Raw genomic sequence first — 21912 nt, 5'->3', positions numbered from 1 at the left:
ATACATTATCGTAAACGATAAAACGTTTTGACGCATAAAACAATTTAAATCGACGATTAGTTCGTGTAAATAAGACTGTGGTAGTATTTTTTAGTAAAAAACCCCAATAATGCGTCGGTAAGCACCTCGCCTCGAGTTAGGGAACCTGTTAACCCGTCATATCGATGATTCAATGTCGGTTTTCAGAATCCCCTGTATCATATTTTGACCGTAGTTCGGGAGTTTCCAAAAAGATAGTTCAAATAATAAGTTCAAACTATTTCGTTATAAAGAGGTTATTACAAACAACTTACGAGACTTACACTAATGCACCATTATAGTCATCCGGACTCCAGAGTTACTTGTTGTGCAGGAATCGGTAGGCCCTCTGGCCACTTCTATTGAACTTGACACGGTGTTTCTCTTATATATTGTTAACGTGATGTGTACCGTGTACAATGTACATATGTGTATACCGATGATTACATTATAATATGTCTATAGTATAAGCGTTGGCACGTATACCTCATATTAACTATTTATATTTATAGTTTTTCACAAATCTGATCGATATCATAAATTGCAAACGGAAAAAAAATATATTTTTATTTAAGTTTATATATAATTTATTTAACCAAATTGTTTAATTAGTTATTTTTATTCTAACTAATTGTGTTTTTATCTGGTATATTGAAAATGCAAGGGTGATTAAAAAATGTTCAAGTTATACATATAGGTTAACCTATAACCTACAACTTAAAAAAAAAATATGTCGTCTGATTAATTTTATACGGTATACCGATACAAATTATATATACCTATCATATGGCGTGTAGTTTTGGTCAGATATAAATAAATGTAATATCTTCGCTTCTCAGTTCCCAATATAGGAATTATATCACAATACGCTATGTCGGATAAGGGCACCAAATAAAGGGTTGCCCCAGGGCGCTGCCAATGATAGTGTAGTTACCAATACGCACTGACAATACGTATACATATGGGACGTAATCCGTTTTGATTGTCTACCGTGTGCCGTGTGGTACTGTGGTCGTATATGGGTAGCGTTATATACCTATATGTTTATATGAACAAAAACGCAAGTCCATTCGACCGTTTCGATCTACAACATGATATGTATTACATTATCGGATAAACGGAATAAGGAGACTGGAGGACCCGCAGGGCGGACGTATATAGCAGACTATATATGAGAATAGCTAGGCGTGTTTTTATATAACATATAATATTTACTATATATATATCATATAATCTAGTATCTACAACCACGTGGTGATGATGGTGGTTTATAACGAGCAAATAACGTTTCATGAGAACTGACATAATCCGTCGGACCGCAGACTGCAGAGATCCTGTAAATCCTGCACGTTGTGGGGGCAAGTGTAAAAGGAAAAAAAGAAAAAATCAATTTCCTATTATGGCTATTGATATATTTACACATTGTTTCCATCACCCCGAAATCCGCGAATACACGCGCACACACAATGGGCCAGAGAGCCGGTATTATATGTATGTGTGTGTGTGTGTGCGTGTATGTATGTATATACACGTTGCAAAAAAAAAGAGGGTTTTAACGGGGCATTATTTTCATTTTTTTATTTCGTGACATTTTTATCAGTCGGTCGGCATCCCCTTCGGACCGGACCCGCGTGAGACTCGAAAGTCAGGGTCGGGTTTTGCTTGTTATTTTATACGCGTCTATATAGATGTACGTACGTATTTATATAATATACTTTTTCCATATACATATAGATATGCTATTATAATTCGAAATGCTGATTGTTCGCGTTCCCTGCTGCACGGATGCTATAGCGAAATTCAATCAAAAAAATAACCCCGTCACACACTCAGACGTATATTGTATAGTTTATTTATAAATAACGATACCTATAATTGGTATGCACGTGGTTCATGCGGTACGTGTGTGATGATAATGATAAACCATCATAATATATAACTCCACTCTCGTACGATACGTACAGTTCAAACAGGATTAAAATATTGAAGAACGTATATAATTATTGGTATAAAATGTCGTGAATGTAACACGCGTATTTCTAATAAATAAGTAAATAAAATTAATACATTTTAAAATGAGTATTTGTAAGGTTTAAATACTTTAAATGATGATCGGTAACTATCTTTATATTGTGTTGTACAGCTTATGTGTTATAATCAAACATAATTATACATAAACAATAATATAGAACATCGGTGGATTTAAGTTCTATTGATAATGCGTAGTTAGGTACAAATTTAGGTATGGTACACGTACCATAGTAGAATTAAGTATATTTATTATATATATAAATATAACATATTGAATGTATATGTTTATTTTATTTTACACTATATATATATATATATATATATTATACATGCAAGTACATATAACAGACATGCATATGCATTTAACCCATATTTAGCGCATTTGGTGGGCTACTGACTTATTGTGAAGTTTTACACGTGTCAGAAAGAAAAATCGTACGAATCAAACGCGATGAACACAAATAAAAGGAATCGCAACGAATTTTTTTTTATTTATATCTACTACAGTAACGATATATATATGTGTATAATACACATAACGCGCGAACATAAAATATATTGTGACCGTAAATGATTATTTTCACGTGTACAATTTTTAGGGAATCGGAAAAAATTCTTGAAATAATAAATTTAGAAAAAATATATAATGCATAGAAAACTCTGTATTCATATAGAGAAATAAAATGCAAAATTGGGAAAACACAATAAAATTTAAAAATTATTATAAGGTATCTAAGTTATTATAGATATTACGTCTTATTATATTGCGTACTATAAGGATACTATTATATAATGGGTTCGGATAATATATGAAGGACTATACTGCAAAATTGAAAATTATAGTCATTTTTTAATTTGCGAAAGAATATTATAATAAATACTACTTATAGATTCTTTATAATTACACCGTTTTATATTTATTCTTGTATTTAACTCAGTAAACATTCCTGGAAACCCACCGAGAAGAATTTAAATAAACTGATAAAAAAAAAAAATAGAATGAAAATTGGAGAAAAAATGATGGTGTACATTAGGATTGGTAAATCGTTCTCTATTTATATATTTTTACTGAGTAATTCATTCAACAGTAAAAAAAGCAAACAATTAAAATATACCTTAAATATAGTGATACAGAAGTATCGAACTTATCCTCATACAAAACATGTTTGATATTTTTACAATATTTATATAAATAGTAGTTACCCATGTCAAAAAACAATTATAATTTTTAGAATCTCGAAAACAAAATCGTATCAACAGTAGGTATATTTATTCAATATGTACAGTATTAATTATAACTGCTGTTTTATGTCTGTCACTCATTTTAGAACAGGAAAAATACTATATTAGCAAAAATTGATTTGTTTATTGAGGTAAAATAATTACGATATTAACTATAAAATATAATATAGACAATACAGTAACGGCGCTAGGGGGTGGTTGCATTCCGTGTAAATGCGGCCTGGGGCCCCTTGTCTACTTATTTTATTATTATTATTATTGAGTATTTACCATCTATAGTTCCATAATCACCGAGGGCCCCCACCAAAAATATTTGTCAGGGCCCCAAAATACGTAGTGCCATCACTAAGACAATATTATAGGTAATCAAATGTCACATCGTATCTATAGGTCGTTTGTCATTAAACGATTTATGGTGAATTACGACTTACGAGTACATAGTTACAGCATCAAAAATATGAATCATTTACACAGATACCGTCTACGCTTAAGACAAGAGACTAAGACTCGTAAGAGAAGAACGTAGGTGGATGGTATAGTAATGGTATGATCATACCTATTACCTATAATACACGAGCGATTATGATTTTTATTACTCTTAAATCGTAAAACTAAACAGGGTCAGGATTTTTAAATTTAAAAAAAGTTGAAATACGATGTATTAATCCAAAAAATCGTACAAATAATCTCCTTGTAGGTTATCTTAGAAAAGAGAAATATTTTTAAGAGAATAAACATCAATATATGCTTTGATATTCAAATTCTTGAACTTTTTTTTTCAAGGAACGTTATAAATTCTTTTACAATATTAAAAACTATAATAATAGTTAGAAAAATGTAACACAATTCCATTCTAATGTATTTAAGAGAAATAATAATTATTTTATTTTATGAACATATACGTTATTATGAAATAAATAACTAATATGACTCAAAATTAAAACTTTAATAATAATTGAAAATCATTACCTATGCATTTTTCACAATACTCACAGAATATTCAAAAAATAACTTTTCCACATATTATTTTCTGTAATACACTTCTATGTTATACGATATAATATTGTTACGCTCAGTAACCAATGACGACTAGTGATATTATTTAAGAAACCGAAAAATCTCAACCCCGATCCCGTTATCACACGTACACGGGAGACATAATAGCAGCGTCACCGGCCCTATATTAAGTCTACGACTTTGTTCCGGCGTCATTATCCTTGGCTATATTTTACTAGTTTACTACGGGATACGCTCACAATACATTAATTCCGTCGTAAACAATGCTACACGATACGAGACCGCGTATGCATAGATAATAGGTACGCGTATTTCTAATAAATTGTCGTCGTCGTCGTTGTTGTAGGCGCATTACTGTAAAAAAAAAAAAAAAAAAACAATAGCACCGAGATATGTGCATATATATATATATATATATATGAGTGCGGAGTAGGTACTAGTATTTTATAGAATGGTTTTTTTTTTTTTTTTTAAATAATTTTCTCGACGTGTATGCGTCGCGGTTTTGAATAAAACGAGTACCTACTGTGTGTTCGACTTTGAAAGTCGTTTAACGTCAGATTCCACATAGTCGCGTCATCGAGCACATAAAAAAAGCGTATACATATAATATTATGGGAGTTTACCGATTGCGATCTTTTTACAGAACAGACTCCAACACTGTGCTGGATCATTTCGAGGGTTGACAGACCAAAAAATCGTGCTAAAATGCTAAATGATGAACGCCGTCGGCAGTTTAAATTTAAAATATCTGCAATATGTAATAGGTATATTTGTTTTATTCAATACAATTTTAATTATTGAACTTAAATAAAATAAAACATGTAATAATAAACACCTAAGAGTATTGTAAATATAATAAAAATCAATGACAATAATTGTACGCATTATAAAATTATCATATAGTCACGTGTTATCTTATATATTATAGAACAAACGGTTATAGGTATTGGTGTTTTTGAAAACAAAAAAATATATTACACCAATAACACGAGTAATCAATTGATTGCGCAATATAATATAAGTTAATGTTTAGTTATTTTGATACCAATAATTTATCTGTATAGTGTATGACGGTAATTCAACATTGATGGAATTAGATTGGACAAAAACATATTTTTCATACCCGAGTGTAAAATTAAAAAGTAATCGTAATATTCGTTTACTGTAAAATATCGTATCGGTTCAATATATTATATAAACACTTAACTTAATTAATAAAATACGAGAGCGTGACGTCTTTCAGTTTTTTTTCGTAAATAGGGTGAAACTGTGAAAGTACTTACCTATTGCTACTACGCTAATAATATAATTCAGCATTCTCCTCCTGTCGTTGATCCGCCGTATAAAATAAAATCTTGGCGCCACTTTACAGACGACGGTGGAATACCTGTGCTGTGTCATAATATAATTTATATAATAAAGTGAATCCTTCCATTATTGTCTCTTTGTTAAGCTTTAAACTTCCTCAGCGGTCTAATACATCTATTGGCCCCTTTTATATGCCTCATAATTCCACCACCAACCATAATACATGCTCAATGAACCCGTTAGGCGACTAATGTCTTGTGACTTGTGCAGTTGTTGTGCCAATAACATATTACGGATTGCATGATGCACAATTACGTTATAACTTATTATAAGACAAAGTTACTTATAAGGATGAAGGATATCCTTCGTGTGTAATTTCTTTTTTGACACAATAGTTATACGATTATTTTATATGTATCTATTATTGGTAAAAATACGAAATCTAAATGTATATACATTTTATAATCGTGTAATCGAGGGCACATGGCCGTAAAATACGTAAAATTGTAGAAAAAAATTCACGTTGAAATATAAGAAAACATTTTTTCAGTATGTTAATTTAATCATATACATGTATATATCTATCCTTTTTAGTTCCTAAAAATATAATGCACAATTTACAATTATTTTTATTGGAGTTCAAAATTTCTATTGTAAAATATATATAATACTGAACATTGAAGAGTAGAAATAAATATGCGATGATGAGGATAAACATATTTTGTATACCTAACCATTAATATCTTAACCTTATAGAAACATTCTTCTAATGAAATTTCGAAATACCAATCTGCAACCGTTGTCATAAATTAAATAAAAATAACATGATATTTTGTAGATAAACAACTTACCAATTTAATTTAAGCCTTTAGGTACACTTCTAGAGTTAAAAGTATAAGATATAGTAGTTATATAGGGTTTTTTTTTAACGTAACATATAGGTAGAAAGCTACTAATCATTTCTAAGAATTAAACCAATATTTTTTTTTTTAAATAAAAATGTCATAAGCTTAAATCTCAGCATCCAGTACAGGTTTTCACGGTGTGCCCATTTCCTATGAAATGTAATATTTATTTTATTCATTCACTACAGTAATTTTTGTTTATAATAACTTTTGGGTCTTAAAACAAAATATTTGATTTATAATATATATTTATATAATTAATATAATTGATTTTCCCGTGAATTTTTTCCTAGATTTATCAGATTTCAACATTTTAATATCATACAATAATCAACCCGTTCATGAGGATATTTAATGCACAGAGAAGATAAAATATATTATACTTTATGCCTTTATTCCAAATTCAAGTAAATTGCCAACACTTAGTACCAGATTACCGAAATCTGATATTACATAGGTATTCATGCCACGGACAATCGTATCGTAATCGCCACGTCTAGATCGTTGCAGTGTACGATTGGTGGTGTTGCAAGAAATCTACTTTATAAATATACATACATCTAGATTACTTTATTGTTAAATCTTGTATCAGTCGTATCTGTAATATCTAGATAATTTTTTAAAAATTAATCTATATCTTTATCTCAAATACAAAATACTTCATATCTTAGAAAAGGTATTTAAAATAAAATTATTAAAAAATGTTGAGGGGAGGTTGAAGGCTGTAAAAAATTGTACAAAATGAAGTAGGTACATACTGTGTGATTACAATTTATGATTTCGGAAATACTGCCGTACGGATGCTGGCATAACACACTTCAATTAATACTATGTTGTAGAACGTAAAGCGCTCAATGAAAATTTAAATGAATTAGAACATATGTATCAGAGCAGAGAATTCTGAAGATGATTTTTTTAAATAGGACAATACTGTAAACTATAATTAAAGTCCTAGAGACATAATAATAAATTTAAGTAGATACATTTTAATCAATTATTGTATTTAAATTCTATAATTCTATAATTGAGAAAAATTGTATTAACTAAAAAAAATGCATTTAAGATATTTTCAAGATAAAGTTCAATTACAATATATTAAGGCAGCGTTTCCAAAATGTGGTTCCTGAGGGTTCCGCTAGATGTATGCGATTATTGAGAAAATTATTTTATATTATTGTATTTGGATTATTTCATATCATTTTAAAAAAGCGAATTCCTACCTATTTCTCAAGGGTGCCGTGATCGTAAAAGTTTAGGAACCGCTGTCTTTAGGTATTTAGTAATGTTTATATATACGTAAATAGCATTCAAAAAATAAAATTCTAGTCTACGTTCTAGCGCTCCAGATAAGAGGCTATTAGTATTGGCAAACAAATATTAACCACAGAAACAAACTTGAACACTAAAATCTAGATTTATTATTTATTATTAATTATGATTTATTGACTAATAGTTTATAAACAATTTTGTCGCGGATAGTCAGGTGGATAATACATTAATGCTAACACCACGTTGGCGATTACCTTTTTTATATTTATTTATTAAACATAATACATTTTTATTTTATTTTCTTAAACTATATAATGTAGGTAGGTAGGTAGGTGCCTATCATATAATACACAGCTATTATTACTTTCCGCTATATTTTTAAATTAATTATATTTTATTATATAAATACACTACACCCAGTCGAGGCGTAGAGTAAATGCGCACAGCGATGTAATAAAATGCATGACGATTATGACGTATATTAAATGTTTTTACACCGAACAAGCAAGGGCTTTAAGAAAATAATTGTTGTTGCACAATCGCACGGTATGGCGATAATTAGTAAAAGTGTTTTTTATTTCTGTTAACGATTTTGAGCGGCAGTCATTATAACGGGTACGCGTTATTATTGTAACATATTATTATTATACATTGTTTGTAGCCAACAAAAACGCTATTACGACAATTAAAACATTTTATGCGCGTACCTATAGGCGGCGCGGCGGCGAATAAGTCTGTATTGTTTGGCGCACAAAACGAGCGTATTTTATTGTTTTATTTTCGGTCGCGCACTCGCGCTATTAAAATCGAAAAAATTAAGAATATTAAAAAAGCCGTATCGCGACGACGCGATACGCGTACCGTTTTTCACGGGTTTCAGTCGTCATAATAACACCGTGCAATAATCATAATAGTAATAATAATAATAATACTGACGATCTACACGAACGGTTATTATCTCGATTTAAATAAGCCATAAGGTAAATAAGGAACACAATTAGTGCGATCGGAATAGCGTTGGTCATATAATTCCGATCGTCTGTTGTCTTGCCACACGTCCTTCGAGTGTTTCCTGTCCGGACAGTATTACATTGCACGGTGGTCGCAGAACAGGAAGCACATAATATTATCTGCGACGAGTGACGACGCCCAAACGATTCAATCGATAATCAATACTAATTCGATATCTGCTGCATATTACAATATATATTTTTGAACCTATGCAACTATATTGTCGACTTTGCCCGAAATAAATGTTATTAATTGTTATAAATATATGATAAATTTGTGCGCCAAAAAGAATATACACGGATAATCCTCTTATTTCAACTAAATACAAAATAATAATATAAACTAATAAATTATTTTTATTTATCGATATTAAAAGACTACAAATGACCGAGCAGCAAAAATTGTTGGTATTAAATTGTATCATAATTTACTATATTTACATGACCCATGTATGAAAGTTGATAGGGTTAGTAGGTAGAAAATCGTTATTTATTTTTTAATTAAAATATAAATAATATAGTATATTAGTAGATATTTAGTATTATTTACCTTCAACCTAAGAATATTTTTAATTATAATTATTCAGTTTTTTTGTACATTACATCGTAACATTCCCAAAATCATTTTATCTGATAACATTGAATTTTTTTGTATACATGAATATTATTTTACTGTAGATGAAATGATATCATTAATTCGTGAGAGGTGGATTTTTATTCGAAATTTTCTTTGAAAATATTATTTTACAAGTTGAAAACCTTATAAATTATGATATACTATAAAAATAGTTTACATCACTCTCTCAGACCTACTGAATATACACACAAATTTCATGAAAATCGGTCAAGCCGTTTCGGAGGAGTTTGATGACATACATTTTCCATTGTGACACGAGATTTTTATATATTAGATAATAATAAGTATAGTATTAATTATGTAACTTATAAAAACATATTATATTGTTTTATTTAATAAAACGTTTATTTTTAAATAAGTAATGACGTTTAAACTTAATTTAATTTGCCAAAAAAACAATAAGTCGTTAATGTAGACCGATGAATACCTAGGTGATTATTTAAAGTTTAAATGAGTGGAGTAAGTGCATGACACAGGTCACAAGACCACATCAAATTATCAAATATCGATTAATACTCAACTTGTTAACTTATGGATCATCTAAACTTTATTAGGCTTAAAGCTTTACATACTTTTCTATAAAAGCTAACATAAATTGAACACTTTTCGAAAAAATTAATTTTTACCTTTAAAAAAATAATTTTATGGCTTGAATATTATAATAAATAGGTACGTACCGATTGACGAGTGTATGATTTAACTACAAAAATTATTATATACGCATTTACGTATCGTCATAACGTTTGGATACTATTACTATGTGATGATTTTCGTATTAATCATAATGTACCTATACTACAGCGAGCGACAAGTAATATAATATATTACATAAAAAGTGATATACTGTGTGTTCCTAATACCTATGTGCATATTATAAAACATCATTTATAGTGAATAATTACACGTTGTTTTTTTTCATTTAATTATCACGTTGGCGTTATGTAATATACAGTATACTATATCAACGTTAAACACAAGTGTTAACTTTTTTTTTTTTTTTAAATATTTTATAATTATTACCAATTGCCTCAGTACCTTTCTACATGCAGACCCCACGCCTCCGTGGTCTGAGCCCGTTAAAATCGTAGTCGCACGACACGTATATTTTAGTGACATTATTGTATAGGTTGCTATGTAATGTAAACGACTGCGTTAGAAATTATGTAAAAACATTTCTTTTTCTATTACATTACTGTGGGCCACACGAATATAGGGAAAAAAGCATCCAAAACCACAACTAAATTATAATTTAAGTACTGTAAATTATATTAATTGTATTATAATATTAATTCTATAGTTGTTGAAACACTTGAAACATTATCGAGTCATAATCAGTCTTGGTATCTTATAATTATCAAAGACTGCGGGACCCAAAAGTTAGTTCAAAAAATTGTTTTTGAATATTTTATTAACAAAAAAATTAATTAGTTTTTAAAATAATGTGTAACTTTATACTTTTTTAATTTTAAAAAAATCACTGTATGTACATTTGGTCTTAAGTGTAGACGTGTAGTAACCGCATTAAATTCAATTTATCTCAAAGACATTATGCAACTCCCAATTCAATTTATGACATTTATCGGCATTTTTCTGAAGAAATTTTCTTAGATACCTAAAAGTTCTATTTCTAATCTCTAGTGCAGCTTCAGTATTTTCAGTGTTAAAATCTAAACAAATCTAATAAAAATAAGTGTAATCTGTATTACAAAGGTTGAAGATTGTCGTTTTCTTAATGTAGTTCTTTTGTCCTATCACCAGATCACAGCTAGTATCGGTTCAATTCATCTTATATTGTGTTATTGGTTTGTTATAAATTTATAATAATACCTATTATTATAAAAACTGGAGATTTTGTACGGGACAGACGTTTTTACCTGTTGAAGTCGAATGACAATAATACGTCGTATCATCGTCAGACCACAATATTTGTAAACGTGTTGATCCTCCATCTCGAAGGACGGGCATTGTTCGTACTTGGACCACACGCATTTGCATCCCTTATTATGAAGCGGTATCTGCAACGCGATCATCCGGGAGACACGTCGACTTCCGCATTTTCGAATCGTAGTAAACGTCAACGATGAGCGAGGTCACCAGGTACCTAATATTGTATATACGAGTATACATAACCTTCGGAACAATGGTTTGGATAATGCCCGACACAATAGTTCGCCGAACAACGGTGATTTTTTCACGACACCGCCTCTTGCCGACATTATTGATGTCACACGCCAATAACTCTATAGTCAGCTCTGTACGCGTGGTACATTTATGTTATATATATCACTACAGATATGCGTACGCGTACGCAACTCGGTGACTCGGGGAATCGTAAGTTCATACACGAGAGTAGCAGGTAAAAAAAGGTACACGTGTTAGTTCCTAGTGCTTCCTACATGGCGGAAGACAGGAAGACGTATGGACAAAAATAATATACTATACAACATTACAAGTTATAAAACTGATGATACCGTCTTAAAAAAAACACGAAAAAAAAAACCAAGGTCCAAATTCCGTTAAAAGTGCGTCAAATGAAGGAACCTAGGGGGTTTGGTAAAGAGGAGCTGTGTCTTGTACATCGTAGTACGATTTGGTTGAATTAACGAATAACTATATAGCTGATGACATCCAGCGTCCGGAGAGAACGGATATTTTTATTGAAAAATAAAATAAAAAATAGTAGAAGAGCGAGAGGCGTAGCGGGTGGACCCGCTGCACAAGATCTCGTTCAAAAGAAAAATCGTTTAAACTAGCCGAATCACCGTGACTTATGCGCTGATAGGGCATTTTTTTTTTTAAATCAAATTAAAAAATATATTAAACGCATTGTTTGTTATATTCATACGCGCACAACAACAAAAGAAAACTCGCTTATACTTGCAGTTTACATAGACTCAAAAACTACTCGACCGATTTTGACGAAAACAGTTGTTGCGTGTATAGGAATCGTGTTCGAAAATACACCGAATATTATATAATATTAGTCGACAAAACGGAATACACCGATGTCGGTGTACCGAGCTATACGCCATAACCGAGATACATCCGATGGTATATAGCACGTACCGTCGTGTATTTTACGTTCGTTCGGTTTTTTTTCTTCTTCATCTGGTCCCGGACGAAGGGCCGGTTATCGTTGGTACACTACGTATGTGTAACATTATTATAAATAAAATGCGGAACGGTTTTTGACCGCAGCGGTGCGGTGTAGAGAGAATCCTACTCGTGCACCACCACCACCACCATCATTATTATTATTATTATATTATTATGTACGTGTTGTATACATACGAGAGACAAACCCGATTCCCGGTATATCGGTTTGGGCGCAGGGTGGGTTCGCCCAGCGGGAGAAAACCAGCCCACACACACGACACGCGCATGGCATGGTCAGCGTTTTATGTTCTGCTTAAGCACATCGGTATATATGTGTGTGTGTGTGTGTGTGTGTGTGTGTGTGTGTGTGTGTTAGCGGGTATTATATATTTTATACACATCTGGTTCAGGGTTGGCATATCTATATGTGTGTGTGTGTGTGTGTGTGTGTGTGTGTGCTGTACGATATTGTCACGTCTTGAGTGTTAAGGCCGGCCGGAGTATACATATATATATATATATATATATACTATTATGCGGGTATAGTGCACGTACAATAATATATCATCGTATTGACATCCTTATATATATATGTATATATACACGCGCACTTGCATTATATCGTACGAGATAAATCTTTGTTTTTTGTTTCCACGAAAACGTTGCTGTACACGTTTTTAGCGCGATGTCGTTTACTATACCAATAATACGAAGATAAAAATATATAACAATCGTTAAGAAGAATTGGAGGAAATAAGTTTTAAAATCGAAAATACCTATACACACCGAACACAATATTGTATTATTATTATTATTATTATCTTTTTTAACACCGTATTGTACCACCCCGTATCCGCAGTATTACTGTGTTGTTTGTTATATTTAGGTGCAATATAATAAGATCCGCGTGTATAAAACAGAAACCGCACGTATTGTAATATGTATACAGGTTGAGGTGTACACGCGGAAATCGGCATCACCGCACACGATCCAAAGGTTCCGGCAACGGCGTGAAGTGTGTGCGGCGCACTTGCGTGCACGTTTTTGATTTCGTATTTGAACAGCACACGATGTGGATCAGGACACTGCCCCTGTAGGTATACACTTTACACGCGAACGCGTTATTTTAACGCGACACTATTATTAATATTGTACGTCTTACAATAGTTACACATTGTGAATACACACCGAATGTCGAGACGTGCCACAGACCGCCCGGTGGATTATTGTATTGCATCGGTACGCGTTTGTGTTCTCGTATTATACCCATACGGAATTAATCTCCCGCACTGCAAATAATTCGTATACGATTTTGTCATAATACGTTTCACACGTTAGCCGCGCACGTACGTCCGAAATCGTGTTTTCTTCTTATATATCATATAATATATGCGGTCTACCGTCGGTTTTAAGACTATTATATTATATCATATCCGTGTCATGCGGTGCCGCGGCCTTTGTCGGAGCTCGACTCATACAACTTTTGGCTATGTTATATGGGTTTACACCGAGCCGCAAAGACACAGAGGCACAATAGCAATAACCTTAAAAATTCATTGATTTTCCCCGGTTTCCGTTTACACGAAAGAAAAATAAAACAAAATTTACTCGATTTACTCGAAAAAATGTTACATATTATACAATCATTTACAGTTATAATTTAGTCCGTTTACATTGTTTACACACCTAATAGACACTTGCCCTGCAAAAAATCGTAACACCAAAACAGTTACCCTTTGATGTTTACCGCCATTGAACGGACATTTGTCATGAGACAAAAGTTGCTGTTTTTTCGGTTTGGTGTTAAGTGTAAACTCAACAATAAAGAATAATATTATATTATATCCTACGTACATTTGACCTTTTATTCATATTATGGAAAATTAACTGAAGACTTGGAGATGAAACATTGATCGCTCTGCTAATTTTGCGATTGAATTTTTGGAAAACAAAAAAAGAAATTATAAATTTATAAAAATATAAGTTTCCATAAAATATAATTAAGAATTGATTTTTTATATTAATTTATTATAGCATATATTATATTAGAAAGATACGAAATAGCAATAAATAAAAACCATTTTTTTTTTTTTAATTATTCTAATTCTTTTAAATTTTAAAATAATTCAGAGATCCCGCGATAATCATAAAATAGGTTCGAGATTGTAATCACTAACCGCGGGCCAGGTATATTTGAATAGAAAAAAAGAAAAATGATTCTAACTCTGTCTTATATAGATTAAACTTTTACATTTAAAACAACTCACAACATGAATAATACTGTTTGAAAACGACTGCACTGTTTGACACACTTTCCTTTTACATCCCAAAGTTATTTTCTCTTATTTACCTCCGTCCTTACGTACGTCACTTCCACGTGTATGGCACTCTAAATTCTCGTCATTATGACCAGGAGTTAGGTTAGGTAATATATATTAAAAAATTGATAAGACTCTTCGCCGTTGATAATCGAAAATCTAATAATAGTCTACACCCGGCGACTGAATGGGTGAAATAGTATGGTGCGCTGTGCTACATCTTTATACATACTAATAATATAATGTTCATGCATTGTACTCCTCATGCGTGATTAAAGAGCATACTAGTTTGGTACGTGCAAAGGAGATGCATGCTATGATGCTATTGAGGACGCTACACCTGCATGTGTTGTCTCTGTCTTACTAACGTACATCATAGAGAATTTGCGTTCAGCAGAACACATTTCGTGATGTTAGCTTTAAGATTAGAGTAAATTTACCTATTATCAAATTTAAAGCTAATAATATTATCTAGGCAATGTCATATGGTTTTACTGATATTATAATTTTAAAGTGAGTTAAGAACATTTTAAAGTTGTAATATTTTACATAGCTATAACTCACTTTGAAATGATAATACCAATAAAAGCATAATATGATATTGCCCAGATAATAGCTAATAGCATTGATTATAATCGATGTCAATAGGTAAATTTACTATAACATTTAAGCTAACATCACAAAATGCTTTCTGCTGAACACAGATTTGCTATGATGTACGTTAGTAAGACAGTCATCACACACGCAGGTGTAAATTCGTCCTCTTAAGGACGTAGTACCTATATCCTTGCTAATCACTACTGATATTTGATAATATTATAATTAAATTAACACTTTTTTTTTATCGCCAATCGTATACCAACAACCACCACACATAGCCACCATTATGGTATCTATGTAGTATACTCTTCGATTACAGTATACCGACATACCATTTATTAGTTGTAGGTCAGTTTTTGTAGAAAAAACAGCGCGGTCATGTATATGTATGTCCACCGTGATCAGTGTTCGAAATGGACCGGATCGGCGTCCTGGTCGTGGCTTTTGCGCAGTTCCTGTTGGTTAAATTAGAATCTAAGGGTTCCGGTTTTGAAAAATAATATTGAAAAAAAAAAAGAAATTGTTACTTGATAAGACATTTTACAGTCAGTATCACAATCAACGAGATTAGAATTATAAAAAATTCTTTGTGTAGAATATAAAATTTCCGAAAATGCTAGTACGATAACATATTCTGAAATCTCTATTTATTGATTAAACCGTACCTATCCTTTTATTTCTAATAATTTTCATTGTAAAAGGTGACAATGTCAAAAAGAATGTACTATACCTATACATCAAAGACAAATCCGCATAATTTTATGAGCGTTCCGGTCCGTTAGATTTTCTATTTCGAGCACTGATAATGACCATATTACATGGTCCATAATACACACATATACATAGATGTAAAAAAAAAAAAAAAACAAATCGTATTATTATATTATCAGTGACCGTGTGTAGTATAAACGGCCGAATGAAAATCGACGGGTATTTGCAGTAGACCGTAAATCGGAAGATTTATTATGGAGTAGCGCCTTTTGTTCGTTGTCCCTAACGCGTGCTGCAGGTGGTGAGTGAGGAGTCTTCGAAAAATTCGTTATATTAAAATAATAAATAAACAGAGAGCATTTTTTTTTTTTTACGATTTTTGCGCCCGTCCACAAACGGCGATTGCGCAAACGTCATAATGTCGTATTTCTTTTGTATAATATTATTCGTAGATATAATAATATATTATACATCGTTATACAATACACAATGTTGCACAAAAAACACTTTACCGCACAGTCAAACGCGTCTTATCGTCGCGTGTTTTCAAGATTATTGGTACAGGTGACAAAAGACTCGTGACGAGTGTGAATAGAAGAAAAAAAAGATGTTTTCTTGATATCAAACCCGTGTTTCAGGTCAAATTTATTTCGAATATAATAATTTTTTTCCAAAGTAAATTTCACATGACATTTTTGTTTTACAAGTTCAACACAAGCATAATATAAATACATACAAGTATACATATATGTATATACATAAATATACATACACAAGATATGTATACATATACATATATAATATACACACATGTTTCAAAGCTATTTTAATGTTATATTATACAAAATTATTCATGAATAATTCAGCATAATACGAGTGACAATTTTTTTTTCTTAAACACATTCAAACATTTATTTTGGCACTTAAAGACTACTTAAAAAAAAAAAAAAATGAGAAAAATAATAATAATAAATAAATAAAAACGGGTCAACAGGTTTGGTTACACACGTTTTGCCGCGCGTGTACACATGATAAAAAATACATAACAACAAAGCGTAGGTCACTACATATTATATATTATAATATTATGTATGCGTGTGCGAGCGCGTGTGTGCATTTCAGTTATAATCTCTCGACCCCGCGACGGAGAAGTGGTGTGTTCTCCATCTGGTGGGTGGGTCGAGAGGGTGGACATAAAAAAAAAACTATCGTCTCGGCGCGCCGGTCGGTAGCGAAAATCGAACCCAAAAAACTGTGACCGGTCATTATTATATTTAGAGAGTAAATCTAATAAAAAAAGAAAAATGTAAGCAGACATTAAAATCGATAACTGTATAATAAGAGTCTCACGAGAACCGAGAAACGATCGACTCGAAAATTATTATTATTTATCATAACACGCATATACGTACGCTGCAAGAGGATACTAATGATATTGATTATGACTTAATAGTGAGCATATTAATAGGCGAACAGCGACAAAACGAAATTAAAATATGAGAAAATGTATACCGAACGGAGTAACAATTTTGGATCGGGCCATTACGGGAAAAAAATTCGTTATTATTGAATTAATTATTATTATTATGGTTGAGCTTTTAACGACGCACAATGTTGTCATATAATGTGCTCTCTCTCACACATACGGCTTACACACACACACACACACACACTGGCGCAACACGGAATTATTACTACGGCTTAATACAATAATTATCGTATTTTGTAATAATAATAATAATAATAATGATAATAATAATAGATAGATTTTATAATAACAACAATAGGGTTTATTTTAATAATTTTTATGATAATAGGTAAATACGTGTTATGTAATTTTAATTTCAAACAACATATTATTATCAAGTTGTGCGTGTATATAATAATCGATATTTTATGTAGGTAAAAATGATAATAGTTATTATTATTATTATCATCATCATCATCGAGAATTTTAAAATATTTTATTTACAACACATTTATATATATATATCATGTAGTATAAATATATAGGAAAAAGTATGAGACAAGTATATACGCGTGTAATACTTATCGATAAATTACTGCGAAACGTCGTGGAGGCCACGGCGGTTGAGACACCGCCGCCGTTCCAACGGTGTTTCGTTATTCGATAACGAAATATTATCATCGTCGAAATTAAACAAAATCAAGCATCACTGGCGCGAACAACATATCGCCAGTAACGTACTAACATAAGCAGTTATAATATTATGTTAATTAATAAATCATAAATTGGTAAGCAAATTAAAAAAAAAAAAAAAAAAAAAATTGGGGCGGCCCCGACACGCATAGTAAAAACATAAATAATCATAAGACAAAAATTAAAGTAAATATTAGTATTACACCATCGAGTAATAAGTTATAATTTTATATCGCGTATAGAAGCTGAATCGGGACCAAAGTCATTTTCCACGAATTCAGATCCGAATTTGATATTTTTCTAAAGCTGCTATTGTCTAGCGCGGGGGTGGGGGGAGGCGGGCCGGCCGGGTTGGCGCCCTAACACATTATAGATTATATTATCAACATAGTTATTATTAAACGCAAATTGGAATACACTTACAAAGTTTCATGGCGATTAATGTAATAATAATTTCATTATCATCATATCGAAGAAGATAATATAAATTGTATAGTATCGCAGTTGTCGCGCACACGGTGTGCAAATGGCACACACTATTGAATATCCACCAGTCTTTTTTAAAACTACAGATTTACACGCGGCGGTGACGGTAAGAGAAAGGTGGTCGGGGGGGGGGGATGGGGAGTTGTGAATACATTACAATTAAACACAGTCGATGGCGACAAAAAAAAAAAAAAAACCAAAATATATATTTATATATATATATATATATCAACAAAGGCCGGTTGCTATCAGCATATGGCGAGGGAGGGGCGTAACGACCGCCACTCGGGGCGGTAAAAAAATTCAAATAGAGTACGTTTCGCGAAAAAAAAGGCGCGTACGCACATTAAAAATAAAAATAAATCAATCGTTGGAATCAACAAAATCGTATCAAAAAAAAAAAAAAAAAAACATAATAAAAATCAAAAAACGGTCAAGGTAGGTAGTGCGGGGTACGGTAGGCGGTGCGAATCTCAAAATCGTTTTAATGAATGTTGGAGTTGGACGCGTTAGGAACTTGTCTGGTCGGATCGTTTTCCATGTCGGACGACGTGGAACCGGGTCTCTCCTGTTGTTGCTGCTGCTGCTGCTGCTGTTGTTGTTGTTGTTGCTGCTGCTGCTGTTGTTGTTGCAAATGCTGTTGGTGTTGCTGCTGCAACTGTTGCAACTGCAACTGTTGGTGGTGGTGCTGTTGGACGGCGAAAGCGGCCGCGGCTGCGGACTGATGGCTGTGATGATGCTGCTGTCCGTGATGGTCTTCGACCGTACCGGCGCCCGCGCCGCCGCCGTTGTTGTAGAACGAGAACGGCGACGGGAAAATGCTCATCGGATGGTGCGGATACGGTCCCGCCTTGCCCGAACCGGCGGCCGGCGGATAGAACTGATTGTAAAACGAACTCACCACGGCCGCGCCGCCGTTCTTGGCGTGCGGCGACTGCAAGTGATGCTGTTGCTGCTGCTGCTGGTGCAGGTGCGGTTGCAGCGGCTGTTGCAGTCCGTTCACCGCGTTGATGTCGATCGCGGGCGGCGGCGAACCGGCCATCTGCGAGGACGGCGACGGGGAATTTCCGCCGCCACCGCCAGACTGGGCCACGACGGCCTGCTGCTGGGCCACGAGCTTGGACAGGTGAATTGGGTCGAACGACGGCATGGCGGTGCTCAGGTACGGGCTGACGAGTCCGGCCGACGAGTAGCCGTCGAACGAGTGCAGGGCCGGGTGGTGGCTGGCCGTGAAGTACGGCATCGGGAAGTTGAAGTTGGCCGCGCCGCCGGGCCCGCCGCTCGCGGTCACCACCGGAAACGCGTGAAAATTGGTCTGCTTGTGGTGCGCGCCGTGGTGATGGTGCAGGTTGTTGTTCCCTGCGGATCCGTGCAGCATGCCGCCGTTGTTGATGTGAGCGCCGCTGATGTTGTTGTTGTTGTTGTTATTGTTGTGCAATTGGATCTTGGGCTTGCGCCGGGGCCGATACTTGTAGTCCGGGTGCTCCTTCATGTGCAGGGCCCGCAGCCGCTTGGCCTCGTCGATGTACGGCCGCTTCTCGGTCTCGTTCAGCAATTTCCACTCGGCGCCCAGCCGCTTGCTGATCTCCGAATTGTGCATCTTCGGGTTGTCGTGGGCGATGAGCCGTCGCTGGATTTTCGCCCACACCATGAACGCGTTCATCGGCCGCTTGATGTGATCGGCCTTACCCGGGAGCTGCTGCTGTTGCTGTTGTTGTTGCTGTTGCTGTTGCTGCTGCTGTTGCTGTTGTTGCTGAAGCGATTGTTGTTGCTGTTGCATGACCACGGCGGTCGGCGGCGACACGGACGATTCGAGCGCGCGACCGTGGTGATGGTGATGATGGTGATCCATTATGAAATCGAAATTACCCATGTGTGGAGCTCCGTCCATGACTGCGGACAGACGGATGACGACGAAATACCGTGCTAGTCACCGGCGCGGTTGCGATTGCAGTCGGGTGTTGTCGATTTTTTGGTTTACGCGACGGGACGATTTTGTCTGACACGTCGAGAAATAAAAAACACCACGCGCTCGACGGATGATAATCGAATATTTTTCACCAGACGGTGATTAATTAAAATCGTGGGTCGTGTGACGGGGACACGCACGCACTGCGATGTCGTCGTACGAGTATGTATCGTTAAACAAATGAATAAAAACGCACACGCGAACTCTATGTTGTTAAAAAGGCGTACGACGAAAAATGAAACATTGAAATATCGGTGGTCGACGGTCGTGCGGACGGACGGAGACTGCACACGAGTAACGACAACCGGACGGGGCGCGCGACGTCGGACGAATGCAAGTCGTTCGGTACGCGCGACGGGACTGAGATGCGGAGTGCGACGGCGGCGACGATGTTGCTTCGCATGTGCCGTCGACGACGGCGGCGGCGGCGGCCGGCTGTGGGCGGAGCCCGGACGCCGGCCAATCACGGAGCACCGCCGCTTCCCACTGCCGCGCCACGATGACAATCAATCATTATTTTTTCTTTTCTTTGCTCTTCCTCTTCTCTCTCTTCCTTTTCCTTCCACCCCGCCGTCACCGTCATCGCCGCCGCCCTTTTCACGCGATTCTCCGACTTCTCCTTTTTCCTCCGTCTCGCGCTCGCCGTCCCGATAATTATTCCCTTTTTATAAATATTTTTTCATTCTTTCGAGCGCATACCGTATAATGACGCGACGCGTTTTCGTGCCCTGTGGTTTTTGTAAATTTTCACGGTGTCCGGTACGCCGGCAACGCGTTGTTATCGCGCGTCGCAAGTGTCGTCGTGCCGGTACGCGACGGTCGAGAACGCTCACGGGGTAAGGCCGGATATGCGCTCGCACGCGAGTACGGGCAGACGTCGTTTTTTCAGTCCCGAAATAACTTGGGGACAAAAAAAGAAAACAACAACTGTCGATCGATGATCGCGGTTATTTGATTACGGCGTTTGTCGAGAAAAATATCATGTGAAATCATATCATTTTCGGCGGCGGCGGCGGCGGCGGCGGCGGCTCTATCTAAAACAATACGACGATATCGTATTTTTGTTTTTCGACATAAACAAATTTCGATACAACTATTGTTGTGTTCGATAAAAAAAAAAACGGCGATAAC

General features: G+C 34.6%; 1 protein-coding gene across 1 annotated transcript; it reads right to left on the bottom strand.

The window, feature by feature from the left end:
- Positions 1-19211: 19211 nt before the first annotated feature.
- Positions 19212-21127, bottom strand: LOC113555477 (SOX domain-containing protein dichaete-like). The gene has a single exon (XM_026959800.2). It carries the CDS (start codon positions 20701-20703, stop codon positions 19297-19299), a length of 1407 nt encoding a protein of 468 aa, XP_026815601.1. The 5' UTR covers positions 20704-21127; the 3' UTR covers positions 19212-19296.
- Positions 21128-21912: the final 785 nt, after the last annotated feature.

The sequence above is a fragment of the Rhopalosiphum maidis genome, chromosome 3 (assembly GCF_003676215.2).
Source record: "Rhopalosiphum maidis isolate BTI-1 chromosome 3, ASM367621v3, whole genome shotgun sequence".
NCBI classification, from domain to species: domain Eukaryota; kingdom Metazoa; phylum Arthropoda; class Insecta; order Hemiptera; family Aphididae; genus Rhopalosiphum; species Rhopalosiphum maidis.
The sequence above is the reverse complement of the archived record's forward strand: the minus strand, read 5'-3'. Positions and strand labels throughout refer to the sequence as shown.

Excerpts from the sequence above, each read along its gene's own strand:
- LOC113555477 (XM_026959800.2), bottom strand. The coding sequence starts at position 20,703 with ATGGACGGAGCTCCACACATGGGTAATTTCGATTTCATAATGGATCAC.